Source organism: Bos indicus, chromosome 3, assembly GCF_029378745.1.
Source record: "Bos indicus isolate NIAB-ARS_2022 breed Sahiwal x Tharparkar chromosome 3, NIAB-ARS_B.indTharparkar_mat_pri_1.0, whole genome shotgun sequence".
In the NCBI taxonomy this organism is placed as follows: Eukaryota; Metazoa; Chordata; class Mammalia; order Artiodactyla; family Bovidae; genus Bos; species Bos indicus.
This window is the reverse complement of record NC_091762.1, coordinates 51,798,253-51,818,013: the sequence shown is the minus strand read 5'-3', so window position 1 is coordinate 51,818,013 and position 19,761 is coordinate 51,798,253. Positions and strand designations below refer to the sequence as shown.

The window sequence follows — 19,761 nt, the reverse complement described above, 5'->3', positions numbered from 1 at the left end:
TAGCCTTTCCCTTCTCCAGGGGATTTTCCCAACCCAGGGATTGGACCCAGGTCTCCTGCATTGCAGGCAGATTCTTTACCAGCTGAGCCACAAGGGAATCCCAATAAGTAGTTAACAGAATACTCAATCAGAATTTGTTGATAATCTGTGCGTCAACCACCATGTGATTTTTTTTTTTAATAAACACACCCTCCATTTATATCACTAATTCACTAAGGAAAAGGAGGTAAAGAAAGTGGATTAGTCTCTGCTGCTGCTGCTAAGTCACTTCAGTCGTGTCCGAATCTCTGTGACCCCCATAGACGGCAGCCCACCAGACTCCCTTGTCCCTGGGATTCTCCAGGCAAGAACACTGGAGTGGGTTGCCATTTCCTTCTCCAATGCATGAAAGTGAAAAGTGAAAGTGAAGTCGCTCAGTCGTGTCAGACTCTCAGTGACCCCATGGACTACAGCCTACCAGGCTCCTCCATCCAAGATTTGGTATAAAAGCTCAGTTTTTATTTTCAATAAGTCACAGGAAAGCATTTGAAAATAGGCAGCACTGTTTAATAACATATGTGTTAAGTCTGTGTATGCTAGTAACTTAAGACCATAGACTTTAATGACTGACTCTACTTAAAAGCTATATAATGGCCAAGTTGTTTAATCTTTCTAAACCTTTTCTCATTTGTAAGATAGCAATAATTATACCTTATAAATTTATGTGACTTTAATAACATATTCAAAGACAGTGTTAAGTTATATTCTATTCTCTTGTATTTTTTTGTTGTTGTTCTTATACTTCTTCTGTGATTAAAGCTCTGAAAGATTTGTTTAACTCTGTCTTAACAGGTAAAGTCTTCTGTGCAAGATACAACCTCTGGGGTAACTAGCCTGGTTCATCAGACTGCATGTTCAAATGGAACACCACCAAACCACCACCAATTAGTGTTTAATCATCAAGAACCAAAACATTCACAGAGTGTGGAAAACATTTCACCTTTACAAATTCTGCCTCTTTTAGGTAAGAAATTAATGAGTAAATAGCTGTGATTGAACAGTTGACTTCTAAATGAAAATGCCAAGGTCATCCTAAATATTATGTATCTGAAATACTGAAAATCATAACTAGTAAATTCTAGGGTAGAAATAATCCCTGAAGCATATTCCTTTATACCCAAATGTATTCATTACATTTGAATGAAAGAAAATTGTATGAACAGTTCACACACAACTTACTTTCGTATAGAGTATATACACTGGCATATGGGCCATACATAAAAACCTGTCACTGCTGTAGTTCATGGGCTTTCCTGGTGGCTCAGAGGTTAAAGTGTCTGCCTCCAGTGCGGGAGACCGGCTACAATCCCTGGTTTGGGAAGATCCCATGGAGAAGGAAATGACAACCCACTCCAGTATTCTTGCCTGGAGAATCCCATGGATGGAGGAGCCTGGTTGGCTACAGTCCATGGGGTCGTAGAGTCAGACATAGCAAGCTCTGAGCAGACTTGTGAAATGTTGCTCTAATTTCCATGATGTCTCTGTGGGTTGGAAAGGTAGATTAGAATGGGGAAAAGATTGTTAGAGAATCTAGAGGTAGATAAATAGTTATAAACATTAAAAACAGTTTACAGTTAAAGAAACTTGAGCTAGAAATACTTGCCTAGTGGTAGTTCCCATTTACCAAAAACATCTTCCAAAACTAGAAATTTTTATAGTTAGATTCATTTGACTTTATCATTGTCTCATCTCTTAGTCTTGTCAGAAGTGAAAGTATCGCCTTTCTCATCATGGTTCTCCTGGGGATGTATGACACAGGGAGATGCTTCTCTGACAGTGGTGAGCCCAACTAATGGGGTGCCTGAACTTTGATAAATGTATTCAGGCCTAGACTAGAAGCAGATGTGAACATACCATATCCAGGTCTCCTTCTGTCTAGACTGCTCCCTGGTTTCCATTTGACCTTCCAAGGGCAGAAGTTTCTCCAAAGCAGAAGAAATTTCTAAGATGTTTTTCTGAAGCACAGATTAGGAGGAACATGATGGTCCTCCTTTATTGCTTCTAGTAAAAGCTCCCTACTGTTCTGTGTTAGATATTCCATTTTGTATTTAACTTGAGTTATAGCTCTTGACTGGAGGAGTGGAGATAAGGGAGAAAATATCAGAGGCAACACTGGGGGGTATCCCAGGAAGAAGAATAAATAAGATCCAAAATATGAAATATTTATATCCATTCTTTTTAGAAAAAAATATTTTTAAGGTCTTCAGGAGAGTAACTGAAGAGGTAGTTGTTCTAAGTCATATATTATCTTAAATACCATCGCTACATTTGGATCTTTTATTTTGCACACAATGAGCAGATTCAAACAAGAGCATGACAAAATCAGATTTTACATTAGGAAGAGATTGCTGCTTGCTATATAGGGGATGAACTAAGATGAAGATGCTCTGATATACTTGGGACCAAGTAAAGAAGCTGAGTGCTGTAGTCTAGGAAAGAAACTATGATGACCAAAACTAAGGCAGTAAGTACAAAAAGGCTGTGGCTAAATTAGATATTTCTGTGGCAGAATTACTAAGCTTTATTAGAATCAGTGTCTTCCAATAGCTGGCTTGAAAATAAAAGGGATTTTTCATTTCAGACATGTTTGTGTGCTAAGTCACCTCAGTTGTGTCTGACTGTTTGTGACCCTATAGACTGTAGCCCACCAGGCTCCTCTGTCCATGAAATTCTCCAGGCAAGAATACAGGAGCGGGTTGCCGTATCCTCAACACTCCAGGGGATCTTCCCCACCCAGGGATCAAACCCATTTAAATTTAAGTCTCCTGCATTGGCAGGCAAGTTCTTTAACACTAGCACCACCACACTTAAGATATTGCAGAATATCTAATTGGAAATATATAACTAGAAATAGTTTTCTGGAACTAACAGGGTGTAACAAGAACTATATTTAGGAATATATAGAAGCTGTTTGAAGCCATAAGAATGAAGGAAAAGATACAGAGCAGGAAGAGAAAGGTTAAGAACAAATTCTAGGTAACCAGACTCCCTCAGTAAAAGTAGAAAAAAATGAATAAGTTAAAACAAGAGGTAATCAAAACCTAGAGGAAAAGGAAAAATGAATAGATAATAGAAGTAGATAAAAGAAACCCGGCAGATACATTTTAGGAGGAAATCATCACAGTTATCAGTCCAGTACAAAGCATTAAAGTACCATGAGGAATAAGGAGAGAAGGTTACAACTGGCAATATGATATGCTGGGTTTTTTGTTTTTTTTTCTTTTGCTTTTACAAAAGCTTCTTTTGTGGCCATTGTGATCAGGCAGAGGCAGATTCTTATAAATTGAGAAGTAATGGAATCTGAATGTAAACCAGTCTACTAGGAAGTTTGTTGGTAAAGAGAATGGGAAGATGGCTATGGCTTTAAACAGAAAGATAGGTATTTTGTTTTTGTAAGACTAGAAGAGAGATTATTTTGTTTTGAATTTTGAATGTGAGAGATTTGAATGTGTCTGGAGATCATGGCATCTGGTCCCTTCACTTCATGGGAAATAGATGGGGAAACAGTGGAAACAGTGTCAGACTTTCTTTTTTTGGGCTCCAAAATTACTGCAGCCATGAAATTAAAAGACACTTACTCCTTGGAAGAAAAGTTATGACCAACCTAGATAGCATACTCAAAAGCAGAGACATTACTTTGCCAAAAAGGTCCGTCTAGTCAAGGCTATGGTTTTTCCAGTCGTCGTATATGGATGCGAGAGTTGGACTGTGAAGAAAGCTGAGTGCTGAAGAATTGATGCTTTTGAACTGTGGTGTTGGAGAAGACTCTTGAGAGTCCCTTGGACTGCAAGGAGGTCCAACCAGTCCATTCTGAAGGAGATCAGCCCTGGGATTTCTTTGGAAGGGATGATGCTAAAGCTGAAACTCCAGTACTTTGGCCACCTCATGCGAAGAGTTGACTCATTGGAAAAGACTCTGATGCTGGGAGGGATTGGTGGCAGGAGGAGAAGGGGACGACAGAGGATGAGATGGCTGGATGGCATCACCGACTCGATGGACGTGAGGTTGAGTGAACTCTGGGAGATGGTGATGGACAGGGAGGCCTGGCGTGCTGCGATTCATGGGGTTGCAGAGTCAGACACGACTGAGCGACTGAACTGAACTGAACTGAATGTCACTTGGATAGGGTAAGGTTGTTTTCATTATAGCAAATTCATAGAAAATGGTGGGGATAGCTTTGAAGAAGAACAGACACTGAAAAATAATGGAAAGATTGCGGTCTGAATGGTCTATGGAGACTTTCCTGGTGGTCCTTTGGCTGAAACTCCATGCTCCCAATGCAGGGACCTGGGTTCAATCCCTGGTCGGGGAACTAGATCCCACATGTTACAACTAAAGATCCCATGTGCTACAACTAAGACCTGGTGCAGCCAAATATATATATATATATATATATATATATATGGCTATGGGTGTGTGGGTACACATTTATATTTAATGGTCTTTTGTTCCTATTTTAACATCCTATCTATAAAATGTCAGGCTTTGACTAAGTCTTCAATTGGATCAGTTTCTTGTATTTTCTTCAATTTCTGCTTTTTTGTGATTGTTCAGTTCACTCACTCAGTCATGTCCAACTCTTTGCAACCCCATAGACTGCAGCACGACAGGCTTCCCTGTCTATCACCAACTCCAGGAACCTACTCAAACTCATGTCCATCAAGTCTGTGATGCCATCCAACCATCTCATCCTCTGTTGTCCCCTTCTCCTCCTGCCTTCAATCTTCCCCAGCATCAGGGTCTTTTCAAATGAGTCGGTTCTTCACATCAAGTGGCCAAAGTATTGGAGTTTCAGCTTCAGCATCAGTCCTTCCAGTGAACACCCAGAACTGATTTCCTTTAGGATGGACTGGTTTGATCTCTTTGCTGTCCAAGGGACTCTCAAGAGTCTTCTCCAACACCCCAGTTCAAAAGCATCAATTCTTCAGTGCTCAGCTTTCTTTATAGTCCAACTCTCACATCCATACATGAGTGCTGGAAAAACCATAGCTTTAACTAGATGGACCTTTGTTGGCAAAGTAATGTCTCTGCTTTTGAATATGCTGTCTAGGTTAGTCATAGCTTTTCTTCCAAGGAGCAAGCATCTTTTAATTTCATGGCTGCAGTCATCATCTGCAGTGATTTTGAGCCCAAGAAAAGAAAAGTCTGTCACTGTTTCCATTCTTTCCCCATCTATTTGCCATGAAGTGATGGGACCGGATGCCATAATCTTAGTTTCTCTTAACGTTGAGTTTTAAGCCAACTTTTTCACTCTCCTCTTTCACTTTCATCAAGAGGCTCTTTAATTCTTCTTCACTTTCTGCCATATGGGTGGTGTCATCTGCATATCTGAGGTTATTGATATTTCTCCCAGCAATCTTGATTCCAGCTGTACTTCATCCAGCCTGGCATTTCACATGATGTACTCTGCATATAAATTAAATAAGCAGGGTGACAACATACAGTCTTGATGTACTCCTTTCCCAATTTGGAACCAGTCTGTTGTTTCATGTCCAGTTCTAACTGTTGCTTCTTGACCTGCATACAGATTTCTCAGGAGGCAGGTCATGTGGTCTGGAATTTTCCAGTTTGTTGTGATCCACACAAAGGCTTTGGCATAGTCAATAAAGCAAAAGTAGATGTTTTTCTGGAACTCGCTTGCTTTTTTGATGTTTCAGCAGATGTTGGCAGTTTGATCTCTAGTTCCGTCTATCTAGCTTGAACATCTGGAAGTTCTCAGTTCGTGTACTGTTGAAGCCTGGCTTGAAGAATTTTGAGTACTTTGCTGGCGTATGAAATAAGGGCAATTGTGTGGTAATTTGAACATTCTTTGGCATTGCCTTTCTTTGGGATTGGAATGAAAACTGACCTTTTCTGGTCTAATGGCCACTGCTGAATTTTCTGGCATATTGAGTACAGCAGTTTCATAGCATCATCTTTTAGGATCTTAAATAGCTCCACTGGAATTCCATCTTTTAGGATTTGAAATGGCTCAACTGGAATTCCATTCCACCTCCACTAGCTTTGTTTGTAGTGATGCTTCCTAAGGCCCATTTGACTTCGCATTCCAGGATGTCTGGCTCTAGGTGAGTGATCACACCATCATGGTTATCTGGGTCATGAAGATCTTTTTTGTATAGTTCTGTGTATTCTTGCCACCTCTCCTTAATATCTTCTGCTTCTGTTAGGTCCATACCATTTCTGTCCTTTATTGTGCTCATCTTTGGTATAAAGTAAAAACATTTGCCCTAAAAGAAATGAAAGTAAAATTTAAGGAGGTGAAGAAGGTGGAAATTACCGGATCTCCTTGAAAGATTAATATTTCTGTATTTGTTGTTGTTTAGTCACTAAATTGTGTCTGACTCTTTTGCATGTCCATGGACTGTAGCCCACCAGGTTCCTCTTTCCATGAGATTTTCCGGGCTGGGCTACTGGAATGGGTTGCCATTTCCTTCTCGAGAGGATCTTCCTAACCTAGGGATGGAACCAGGACAGGGATTAACCTGGTCTCCTGCATTGCAGGTGGTCTCCCCACCATACCAAAGACCAGTCTTCATCCAAAGAAGGTGATGTTGTATATGTGGTGGGATTGGAAGGGTGTCCTCTATTATGAGCTCCTTCCAGAAAACCAAATGATTCCAATTAGACCAACTGAAAACAGCACTTGACATAAAGTGTCTGGGATTAACATATAGCACACACCTGCATGTGTGTGTGTGCTCAGTTATGTCTGACTCTTTGCAACACGATGGACTGTAGACTACCAGGCTTCTCTGACCATGGAGTTTTCCAGGCAAGCATAGTGGAGTGGGTTGCCATTTCCTACTCCGGGGGATATTCCCGACCGAGGGATCAAACCCTCATCTCTTGCGTCTCCTGCATTGACAGGAATTCTTTACCACTGTGCCACCTGGGAACCTCAGAAAAAGCATAATCTTCTATTTATTTTGGTCTTTACAAAATTCTCTTAATGGAAAAAATTTCAATTCCCTGGAAGACTGTAAAAGTAACCTGGAAATGAAGTCACCTGAAAAATGGTAGAAGGTAGTAGAACAAAATGGTGAATATGTTGTTCAACAAAGTGCTTGGTGAAAATGAAAAATGTGTCTTCTATTTTTACTTAAAAACCAAAGGAACTTTTTGGCCAATAGATCAGGTTCAGGTCATAAAGAACCTTGATTTCTAGAGACCTTGGACTTAATTGTAATGGTATAGTTAGTGGGGAGCCAATGAAGATTTCTGGAACAAAGCGTGTGCTTAAGTGCAGTTAATCTGCCAGTATTGTGTAGGCCAGTTGGAGGGATGGGGAAGAAGAGACCAGAGAAGACGGCTAAAAATTAAGCTATTAAAGTAATACAAAAAAATTAAGCTATAGAAAAAGGGAAAAGTTGAAAGAAAGCACAAAGGTTGAGTGAGCAGGTCTTCAAAAGATGAATATATGCCAAGTTTTAGTAACTAAAGGTGTATACGCCTTGGGGCTCAGTCCGTAACCCAAGACTGGATATGGGTCCAGGTTGACAGACCTGGAACACAGATGAATAACAGATGTCTGATGAAGGATGAGTTTTGTAGTGTTTTAAAGTGCCAGAGGGCATTCCTATGAAGTTGTTTTTCAGTCAGATCCTTGATATACTTGGCTTCTGTGACACTGCTCTCTTGATCATTAACATCTCTGAATGTTCTTTACAGATACCTACTTTTATCTGCCTGCTGTATATATTGATAGTACTCTGAGTTACATCCTTAAGCCTTTATCATTTTACTTTACTCCAGGCTTTTCTAGCTAGATTCTGAAGCACAGGCTTACTAAGTAGGATCCCCTCTACCCTCAGCTTTCAGCAATAGGCTTGGAGCAGACTTCCTGTTTATTCAGGTATGCCATACATTGATCATCTTCCACTTATTATGGCATGTAAACCCCTTCATGGATCACAGCCTTGTCGTGGCGAAGGGGCTTGTGTAACTCAATGAAGCTATGAACCATGCCGTGCAGGGCCACCCAAGACGGACAGGTCATAGTGAAGAGTTCTGACAAATTGTGGTCCGCTGGAGGAGGAAATGGCAACCCACTCCAGTATTCTTGCCGTGAAAACCCCAAGAACAGTACGAAAAGGAAAAACGATATGACACCAGAAGATGAACCCCCCGGGTCAAAATGTGTCCAGTATGCTACTAGGGAAGAGCAAAAGCCAATTACCAATAACTCCAGAAAGAATGAAGCAGCTGGGCCAAAGCAGAAATGACACTCAGTTGTGGATGTGTCTGGTGGTGAAAGTAAAGTCCAGTGCTCTAAAGAACAATATTTCATATGAACCTGAAATGTTAGGTCCATGAATCAAGGTAAATTGGATGTGGTCAAGCAGGAGATGGCAAGAGTGAACATCGACATCTTAGGAATCAGTGGACAAAAATGGACAGGAATGGGTGAATTTAATTCAGATGACCCTTATATCTACTGCTGTGGGCAAGAATCCCTTAGAAGAAATGGAGTAGCCCTCATAATCAACAAGAGTCCGAAATGCAGTACTTGAGTCAATATCAAAAATAACAGATGTTTTCGGTTCATTTTCAAGGCAAACCATCCAAAATGTCAGCTATACTTTATGTTGACTCCTCCCCACCCCCCAGCCAAAAAAAGAAAAAGAAGAAAAAGAAATATAGGGAGGTAAAATTTCCAGTGAAAAATGTTTATTTTAGTGTTACAATTCTCCAACTGATGATACCCCAAAATTAAGAAGCATAAAAAAAACTGGTTATTTTGTTTTCATAGTTTCTAACATAGAAAGGGGGAAAATGTCTAATTGTGGAGAATCAAGATGAAATATATTAACTTGACTGTACTGTTTAAAAATGTGTGCATCTAGATGATTCTGAACAACTTCTGAATGGCCTAACTGTGATGCCTCAGTCCAGTGATAATGACACAGTGATGTTAGAATCAGAATATCAAGGTCAAGTTCCAGTGCAAAAGGTAAGAATAATGTTATTTTTTTCTCACAGATCTTGAAGAAATTTACAATTGAATATAGAAATGGCACAGAGGTATTTTAAGTGCTAATTTGAATGAATTTTGGATCTCTTAAGACTAACTTTTGCCTATTTGTTAAAAAACAGAAGTTAAACTGTGAGCAACACCTTTCCCCACCCTCTACCATCAGTCCTCATATTTGTGTTTAATTTCAAATTCTAGAATGCTGGTATTTGCCAGCTATCCTTATTTTAAAACATGTTATAAAACTAGCTTTTACAATCTGTTGTAGGTGATTTCCTCATGGAGTCTTCTGGGTACTTAATCTCAGACCACACATTGATCAGTCTTTCAACAAGTATTCTAGATGTTTGGGATACATTAGATACATCAGGTACTATTCTAGACATTTGAATATAGTTGTTGTTTTTCAGTCACTAAGTTGTGTCCGACTCTTTGTGATCCCATGGCCTGTGGCACGCAAGGCTCCCCTGTCCACTGTGCCCCGGATTTTACTCAAATTCATGTCCATTGAGTTAGTGATGCTATCTAACGATCTCATCCTCTGCCGCCCTTTCTCCTTTTGCCTTCAATTTTTCCCAGCATCAGGGTCTTTTCCAATGAGTCGGCTCTTTGTATCAGATGACCAAAGTATTGGAATTTCAGCTTTAGCGTCAGTCCTTCCAATGAATAGTCAGGGTTGATTTCCTTTAGGAGAACTGGTTTGATCTCCTTCCAGTCAAAGTGACTCTCAAAACTAATTGTCAGAAACTGACCATGAATGAGATATTCACATATCCCCTCTTTTTTCTCTCCCTTCCTTCCTTCCATCATTTCCTATCGACATTTTGGACTGGATAAGTTTTTGTTGAGAGTATGGTCTATACATTGTAGGATGCTTCACAGGGACCCTCACCTCTACGCACTAGATGTTAGTAACACCCTTTTCTTCACCCATATTTGACAACCAAAAACTTTACTGACATCACCATATGTCTTCCCTGGGCAAAGGAGAATCACCCTCAACTGAAAAGCACTGCCTTAATTTTACCTCGAATCTAGCTATTGCCCCATCCCTGTAATTTGCCCTATCAGAAGAATCAATGATGTCTAAAATTGCTGTGTCCCTCCCAAAGTCTTGAAGGTGTGAGGAAGTCAGGGTCTTCTACTAGTTCTCTCTCTGAACATCCACTGTGGTGCTTTCAGTTACAGTCTCTCTGCAGATGACTCAGATATATACTTCTAGACCTGGCATCCTGTGAGTTTTAATCCTTTTTGATTTCTCAGTCTCCTGAAGTCAAGGAATTGCTAAACTCTTTGGCTTTTATTTTCAAGATGTTTCCTTTTCCACTTCTACCTCATAGACCAGGCTTTATTGCCTTCAATGTAAGCTCTTTGTAATATTTATAATGCAGACTGACTTGAAACCCTCCTTGTTCTAGTCTATTTTTATTTATTTATTTTTGGTTGCACTGGGTCTTCATTGCGGTACTCAGGCTTCTCATTGCATTGTCTTCTCTTGTGGAGTATAGACTCTAGGCACATGGGCTTCAGTAGTTCTAGCATGCAGGCTCTGTAGTTACGGCATGCAGGCCCTAGAGCATGGGCATGGTAGTTGTGGTACACGGCTTTAGTTGCTCCGTGGCATGTGGAATCTTCACAGACTAGGGATTGAACCCATGTCCCCTGCATTGGCAGGCAAATTCTTATCCACTATACCACAGTGAAGTCCCCATTCTGCTTTGAACATTCTTTTAACTGTACTTCTTGATGTATTGCTCTGATCGTATAATTATTATATACGAAACCTTCAATCGTTTCTAGCTTTGACTTCAAAATGAAGATTAAGCACCTTTACATTGTGACTCCAATTTAGCTTTTCCGTCTTAGGCATATGCCTATGTTTTTCCTTCTGTGAGGAATGCTTTCCATTCTCACCTCAAAATCTTATTCTTCTCTGTAATATCTGAAAAATTGTCCCATACTCCAAACCCAAATATGAACTTTCCTGTTTTAGGGTCTGCCAGAATTTTATTGCAGCTAAATAGGCATTTTAAGGACAAAACCAGAGACCAGGGTTTCATCCTGGTTTCATCCTCCCTTTATTTCCTATTAAGTATACTACCATGTTATGTTTCATGTCTCTATCTGCAGGCAATATTCTTTAACTGACTCAGTAGAAAAGTGAAGTGTGAAACTAGTATTTAGCCCATTCCATGGGTAGGAACAAAAATAGGTTTTATAGGTAACATATAAGAAAGACTTCATAAATACAACTGGGTGACCAATGGTGAAGGTTTGTATGTGTGTGTTAGGGGTGAGGAAGGATGTTTGACTCCTTTAATAAAATATATTATTAAAAGTTTACTTTTTTAAAAAAAATGTGGTACTGGAAGATTTTCAACTACATACATTTCTGTTGGTCAGCCACAGATCTTTCCCTTGGCCTGTTTCAGTTAAGAACAGCGATCACAAGCAGTTAATTCTTTTCTTCATACCAAAGAAAGGAAAACAAAGCTATGTCAGAGGGTTTTCAACAAATACTGTACCATTCTTACTTCTTACAGTCTTTTTGCCATCATCTTACTTTGCCTCTAGAGATTAATCACTTGTATACTTGCTTTATTTTTTGCATAGAATAATTTTTTTAAGATTGTAACTTAATTTTTATATTGAAATACAGTTGATTTATAGTGTTGTGTTAATTACTGCTGTATAGCAAAGTGATTCATATATACACATATATATATAATACATACACACACACACATTTTCCATTATGGTCATAGGGTATTGATTATAGTTGTCTGTGCTATACAGTAGGACCTTGTTCATAAATGTCTTGATTACAGTGACCAGTTAATTTTTATATTCTTTATAGATTATCATACCCTTAACATATGTTTCACATTAAATTGAAATAACTGTCAAGCATGCTGTTTTAATTTGGTCTTAGATGAATAATTGAATTTAGCTAATTTATTATCCTATTTTTTTCTACTTTAGTAACCTTTAACTTTAGTAAAATTACCTAAAGCCTTTGGAATCTTTATTTTTGATTTTTATCAAAAATAATATTTTTCTTCCAAATAGTTGACATCTTTAGATGTATACTGAATCAAATATTTGTTTTAGGATATAAAGATCAAGAATGCAGATTCTTGGAAAAGTTTAGGCAAACCGGTCAAAACATCAGGTGTACTGAAATCATCAGATGAGCTCTTCAACCAGTTTAGAAAAGCAGCAATAGAAAAGGAAGTAAGAGCTCGAACACAGGAACTAATACGGAAACATCTGGAACAGAATACAAAGGAACCAAAAGTATTTCAAGAAAATCAGAGGTCTGTAATTATTTGGATTAGTGGAGATTTGGGGAGATACAGACATGTATTTTAAATATATTAAATTTCTTTTTTGTAAGTGATTATATTCAGCTATTTAGTAGACCACTGAGCAAATTATATTTAGAAAAGTGAATTTTTACTGATTTTTTAAAAATTAAGTAGTAATACCTATTTTAAAGGGGATATAAATAATCAAGTGATTAAAGAAGCTATTAAAAATACTAATATTCCTAAATTATAATGGTATCATTATTTTCCAGAAATGTCTTAATATTGTTTCCATTCTATATATAAGAAGATAATGGTAAACTTTGGTCATAATTTTCCAAAACCTTCTCTTTGTTAACATATATTGCCCTATGTAAAATTTGACATCAGAAATATTAAAAAATAATGTCATAACATATGAAGAAGGACATCTAGAACACTGCTTTATATTTGTCATTTGACAAATGTATCTTCATAATAAAAAGTTTTAAGGAGCTTGAAACCTACTTTTCACTTTACTGTTTCTTAAGGGACCATGGCTTCGCTCTAGAATCTTTTCCAAATAAAATGCAAAACAAGTGTCTTGAAGAAGAACAAAAAGAAGATCAGCAGTCACAGGAAGCTCAAGATAAAGACAAACTGTGGCTTCTGAAAGACCGAAATTTAGCACGGGAGAAAGAGCAAGAGCGGAGGAGAAGAGAAGCAGTAAGTGAATTTTAGTTTACTGAATCTAACAAAGGAAAGATTTAACAGGGCAGTGTCTTTACATGTTCAAAGATGTATTCTAGGTGGTTCTTCAGTAACAATTACCTCTTTAGTGTGAGGAGTTACTTCTTTAGTGAGGATCAAGTTCATTCTAAAATTAGAAAGTAAAATTAAAATCTCATAGTTAAATGACACAAGCATAGCATAATAATAGAGTATCAATCCTCGAGCCTTTGGGTTTGGGTTTGAACTTTGGGTTCAAATCCTGGTTCTTCCATTAAATAGACCTTAGAGCCTGGGCTATTCATTTAACCTCCTTGTGCCTCAGTTTCCTTATCTGTAAAGGTAAAAGGTGAAATGAATTTACTTGTATTAAGCACATTTGAAAATGCCTGGCACAAAGGTAGAATCACTTACTGTTGTTATTCTTGAAAAACCTATAAACTACCTGTGAATTGTGGCCAAAAGATATGCCATCTTAGTCAGTGTTTAGTTCAACTCTGCATCAAGTTATATGTCAGTTATACCTTGATGAAACCGGAAACCAAAACAAAAAAAAAAACCAAAAACACCATAAAATTTCTATTTAAGGTGTTCTTAATATATAAAAAGTATAGAATTCTTCCTTTTATCTGTGGATTATTTAGAAGTGTGTTATTTAGTTTTCCAAATATTTGGAAATTTTCTAGCTAGTGAAAATAATAGAAAATTAGTGATTTCTAATTGAATTCCATTGTGGTTAGAGAACACATAATATCTTGAATTATTTTAAATTCACTAATAAGACTTGTTTTATAGCCCAGATTATGATCTACCTTGGTAAATATTCTGTATGCACTTAGAGTTCCCACATGTTCCTACCCTTTCCCCTACCAATCACAGTCTCTTCCACCATTAACATCCCACTTTAGTGTGGTACATTTGTTATCCAATCTATGAATTAACATTGCCACACCATTGTCAATCTTGGTTTATCAAGCAAAGTCTATAGTTAGCATCCGGGTTCACTCTGTGTTGTAATTTATGGGTTTTGACAAATGTATAATGACATACATCAACCACTGTGGTACTCTCCTTTTGCTGAAAATTCCCTGTTCTCCTTATGTTCACCCCTCCCTCCTAAACCTTTACAGCCACTGATCTTTTTATTGCCATAGTTTTGCCATTTCCAGAATGTTATATAGTTGGAATCTTTAGTGATTGCAGTTACTTTTGTATTAGACCACTTGAAGTTGTCCCATCTCAGACATTAGTCATAATATCTAGAAGTTTGATTTGGGTATTTTTAATGTTTTTAGTAACTCTGTTAAACTTTTGAACAAATAGAATACAATTATCATAATTGTTTAATGGGTTCTCTGCTAATTCTAATATTTGTCACTTGCATGTTGGTTTCAATTGATTGATTAATCTCCTTTACAGATAATGTTTTTCTCCTTCTTTACTTAAACTGGTAACCATTGATGCCAGATATAAATTTTATCTTGTTGAGTGTTGGATATTTTTGTAATCCTGGAAAGGTCATGTGAACTCACAGGTCATACAGAAGTACTAGTTCCAGAAGAAAAAAGTCATTGCCCTTTGCTGTAGTGTTGACTGGGCTTACTAGATGGCTCAGTGGTAAAGAATCCGCCGGCAAATGCAGGAGACACAGGGTTTGATGCCTGGGTCTAGAAGATCCCCAGGAGAAGGAAATGGCAACCCACTCCAGTATTCTTGCCTGAAAAATTCCATGGAGGAGTCTGGTGGGCTGCAGTCCATGGGGTCACAGAGTCAGACATGACTAAGCAACCGAGCACACAGGTAGTATTGATTATGATACAAATGAATTTCCTAGGAAATAAAACACAAGTTTTATCAGCTTATTTATAATGTGAAGACAGAAACAAACTGTATTGACCAGTGTTGTAACATATGATGGAGTTTACTTTAGAGCAATATGCTCTTATACAACAGCAATCCCCAATCTTTTTGGCACCAGGGACTAGTTTTGCGGAAAACAGTTTTTCCACAGACTGGGTGGGGGTGGGGTGCTTACCAGATGATTCAAGTGCATTACACTTACTATGTACTTTATTTCTGTTATTACACTGTGATATATAATGAAATAATTGTACAGCTCACCAAGATGCAGAATCAGTGAGAGCCCTGAGCTTGTTTTCCTGCAACTAGATGATCCCATCTCAGGGGATGGGAGACAATGACGTCTGAAGTGTGTTGCTTATGTCCAGTCTACTCCATAATCTCCAGTCTGTGACCTGGGGGTTGGGAATCTCTGTTACAGAACTTTATACAGTTATAGGAATGTGCTTTACTCAATAAACTATAATACCAGCTGCTGCTGCTAAGTCACTTCAGTCATGTCCGACCCTGTGCGACCCCATAGACAGCAGCCCACCAGGCTCCCCCGTCCCTGGGATTCTCCAGGCAAGAACACTGGAGTGGATTGCCATTTCCTTCTCCAATGCATGAAAGTGAAAAGTGAAAGTGAAGTCGCTCAGTCATGTCCGACTCTTCGTGACCCCACGGACTGCAGCCCACCAGGCTCCTCCATCCATGGGATTTTCCAGGCAAAAGTATTGGAGTGGGTTGCCATTGCCTTCTCCATAATACCAGCTAGCTACATGTTATTAGGACTTAAAACGTGGCTAATGGAACTAAGGCAGTCAAATTTTCATTTTATTGAATTCTAATAAATTTAAATAGCAAATTTTTATATATATTTTTGAAGTTCTTTATTAAAATTTAATTAGTACTTTACTAGAAGTATTTCTCTAGTGACCTAGGAATTTTTCCTTTTGGTACTCACAAGGGCCTGACTTTAGCTACCCACAAGTAATATCTCAGCAACTTCCTGGTACCCAACAACCCAACTAGGCAATCTGGTATTTCTAAAATCCAAGCATTTTTTCTGGAACTCACTGGAACGTGACTAGAAGTGCCACCTCTAGCAGCTTGACAATTAAAAACTTGACTTTGGAGCTACCTACTATCATTCTTGACACTCCAGACTCTTATGCTGCAGCTTCTGGACCAGATTGGTACTGTAAATGGCAGCAATAACTTGACATCTAGCATAAGCTCCCTAGGAGAGCCTCTGCCAGTTCCCTTGACCCAAATTTTGATCTTAAGTTTGAATGGTTGAAGTGTATATTAGGACCACCGTAAAAGGAATTTCCAGGTTATAGTGTCAGCTGCAGAGAGCTTTAGTATTTAAATTGTGGTATCTAAGGTTAATTGGTACAGGCAGTATCCAGTTTGATATCAATCAATATCCACAAATTCAGATTTAGTCAAGATGGAAGAGAATCTAAAGTACTTTTAAATAAAACAAATTTCATTACATATTTTTGGAACTTTGTGGTAAGCCTGGATACTTAGAGATAAGAGTATCAGTGATATTTAAACCAGGACAGTGTATCCAACATTCACTGGAACATTAAAAAAGAACTTCTGAGGAACTATTTGCTTGGGCTAGACATTTGGTATCCTAATAGCTGGTGCTAGGAAAATAGCTGGGGTTAAGATCTAAGAATTTACCCTTGTCTCTAAATCATATTTAAAGACATTTTCATAGTTTTTAAGAATCACACAACTTCTTATTAAATAATATCCTTTTGGTAACCAAGTCATAATTCTAAATCTCCCACATAATCAGAGAACACAGATTCTTATCCAGGAAGTCAACCAACTGGTTACAAACTGGTGCTACTACTGTGAGCTGCTACTGTTCACTGGTCTTAAAAAAAAATTGAACTTTCATAGTTGGTGTCATTTTAGTCTTTGTGGCAAAGACTAACTTTTGTCTCACGGACATTTAGAGAAGTCTTCAGAGTATAGTAAGAAAACATTTGTTTCTTTTGTCTTAATTTAGCTTTTCCTATACTTTAGCTTATTTTATTTAGTTTTTTAGCATATAATAAGCAAAACTGTGCTGAATGTTATACATTCAGTCTGGTTGCTCTTCATAAATACCTGTATATAAAATAAACTTGGTTAGACAATTTGCCTTAGGTTACACAGTATTGGGCAGAATCATGACTTTACCATTATATATTATAGTTCTCTCACATGGGTAAGATAGTAGTTCATTAAGAAAATAATTTTGTGTGTCTAGTCCTGTATTGGTTAGAGAGACACATCAAACCATGTAATCTTAGTTCATGTGTAGATTAACACTGAGAACTTTCTTACTTGGAGAGATAAGTTAAACTTGTTCTTTGTGTTCTTGTAAGTTTTAATTTTTATTTATCATGTGAAAGATATTTTAACAAAAATCAGTAGTTGAACAGAAATAAGTTATGTACAAACTCATTATGTTAAATGAAGTGCATTCATTTTCTGTGTTCCAAATATTGCATTATCATTTTCTTATATAGATGTAATACAGTGAAGGCATAAACTTTTAAAGTAACATTTATATTTTCTCTTCTTTTCTACAGATGGCTGGTACCATTGATATGACTCTTCAAAGTGACATTATGACAATGTTTGAAAACAACTTTGATTACAACTCAGTTTTTTGATTAACCATCAACTTAAATGAATTATAAAAGATTAAAAAGCAAATGGTAAAATGATTGCTTTCCAACACCAAGATACCAACTTAAATTGTATTTTGACTGCTCTAAGATGATTAAACAATTTTCACTTACATTTTTTGATAACTATATGTTCATTTTTTAATGACATAATTTATAGGAAATTTTATAGTTTTGAATACCTAAAAATTGAATAAACTCCCAAATGTTATTCATTTTACCAATATTCTACTATATATTATAGATCCTATCTAAGCAATGAAAATCCCAAAAGATGGTCCCTTCTTGTTTTGATATAGGGATCAAAAAAAAGAGTTCTTGTTGAGTTTCTAACTTCGTTTTTTTTTTTTTTTTACAGGGAGTTGTCCTTAAATGGAGTTCAGGCCTCTTTTTGGAGTATAGGGCCCTTTTGTAATGTAAATAATGTTTCAATGAGCCATGATTCTGCCTGGGTTTCTTTAAATGACTGTGTGGCAAAATGTGGGGCCTACAAGCAGGGTTGTTTTGTTTTGTTAATTTATTATTTTATTTACTTTTAAAAATTGAAGTATAATTAATCTGTAATACTGTGTTAGTTCCAGGTGTACAACATAGTGATTCAATATGTCTGTATATTACAAAATGATCACCATGAGTTTGTAACTTTTAAAACAGATATTTGTCTGCCTTCAGAAATATTTAGAACCTCTAACAAATAACACCTGGTTTCTTGGAGTGTCAGATTTCATAAGGTTCTCCATTGGTTCTATATTCAAAATTTATATTTATTATCTATGGTTTGAAAGATGTTAAATTTGAGACAAAATAACAGTGAATATTAATTATGTATGTGTCTAAGAATCTATACATTTCTTAATATGCATGTGATAGCAATGGATGTCTAAATTTTTACTTAACTATACTAAGTATTTAAATCTGTGAAATATTTTGTTTCATCACCCTCAAGTTGGAATTATGTATAAATTATGTATATCAGCTTCATCTATTTTAAAATTTGGACTCTTGTAACATTCAGGCACTATTCCAGTATCATCTAAAGTGAAAATTCGAAGTGTATATGTATTATAGAGAGAAAGAGAAAGTTTTCTTGGCTTTATTTATTTTTATAATCAATATGATAATTTTTTGAAATATCTTTAAGCTGTCAACCATTTTAAAAATATGATTAACTCGAGGCTGAAATGGTGGTGATACCTTCATGAAACAGCCAGAATAAAAGTCATAGTCATACATATTATACTATATTTTTAACCAAGAAATTAATATGTATATATTAAACAGTATACATTGTTATTTTCCTAAAAGAGCATATGGACTTATCTATATATTCTAATTTATATTTCTATATAGTCTAATTTATATATATATATAGTCTTAGATACATCAGAAATGCATAGTGGTTACCTCTAGGTGATGGGGTTATAGGGTTTTGTTTTGTTTTTTTCTTTTTCTTTAGACCTTTCAATATTTTCTGGTTCATTTAAATATTTATTATGTAATGCTTTTAAGATCTATGGGAAATTTTCCATTTTGAAGAGAATAAAAATACTAAATAAGAATTTACTCTGTCAAATACACATTAACTCTTTTCAACAACTGCCTTTAAATAATAAAAAATTGCTCAGTGAATGATTTTTGTCTACAGCTAAAAAGAAAGTTCAGCTTCATTAATATCCTTTTACATTAAATGGTTTACTTGAGGTTTTTCTATAAACCTTTGGAACATCCCTTATAGAGAGCTATGTTATGGTTATCTTTTTAGTTTAACCAATTTAACATTTTAACCTTTGCTCAATCAGTAAGAGATCTGGCACATTATAGATAGTCAACAGAATTTTGGTAGGCTTAAGTCAGTTTTGCAGAGAAAATATTGATGTATAACTAACTGATCCTTCCTCAGTTTGTACATTATTTCTTAGTAAAAAAAAGCTTGACTTCTTTTAACTTCTTGCATTGGTTTTACTTGTTAACAACATTATCTATATAATCAACCTTTTTGCTTTATTTTTCCTCTTTTTTTCTTGAGTTGTTCTCGAAGAGTGGTCCACGGACCAGCTTCATCAGCATCATTTGGGAACATGCAGATTCTCAGACTTAAGACTCACTAAATCAGAACCTCTGGTATGGGGGCCAGCAACCTATAGTTGAACAAGCCCTCCAGTGATACTAATACACGCTGAAGTTTGCGAACCACTGC

At 36.8% G+C, this 19,761-nt stretch overlaps 1 protein-coding gene and 1 long non-coding RNA gene across 7 annotated transcripts in view; one reads left to right on the top strand and one right to left on the bottom strand.

Moving 5' to 3' along the window:
* The window catches only part of BRDT (bromodomain testis associated), a 57,299-nt gene extending 37,758 nt beyond the window's left edge, over nucleotides 1-19,541 (top strand). For all 6 annotated transcript variants that reach the window (XM_070786127.1, XM_070786124.1, XM_070786126.1 and 3 more), the window contains 6 exons: nucleotides 832-1,003; nucleotides 8,883-8,989; nucleotides 12,122-12,327; nucleotides 12,849-13,023; nucleotides 17,466-17,594; nucleotides 17,923-19,541. In XM_070786127.1, coding sequence (XP_070642228.1) covers nucleotides 832-1,003; nucleotides 8,883-8,989; nucleotides 12,122-12,327; nucleotides 12,849-13,023; nucleotides 17,466-17,549 — 744 coding nt within the window. In that variant the 3' untranslated portion in view covers nucleotides 17,550-17,594; nucleotides 17,923-19,541. The remainder of the gene's footprint in view (nucleotides 1-831; nucleotides 1,004-8,882; nucleotides 8,990-12,121; nucleotides 12,328-12,848; nucleotides 13,024-17,465; nucleotides 17,595-17,922) is intronic.
* Nucleotides 894-19,761, bottom strand: part of LOC139182197 (uncharacterized) — a 31,770-nt gene continuing 12,902 nt past the window's right edge. Inside the window, exon 2 of the long non-coding RNA XR_011565806.1 lies at nucleotides 894-6,266. This is a non-coding gene — a long non-coding RNA (uncharacterized lncRNA). The remainder of the gene's footprint in view (nucleotides 6,267-19,761) is intronic.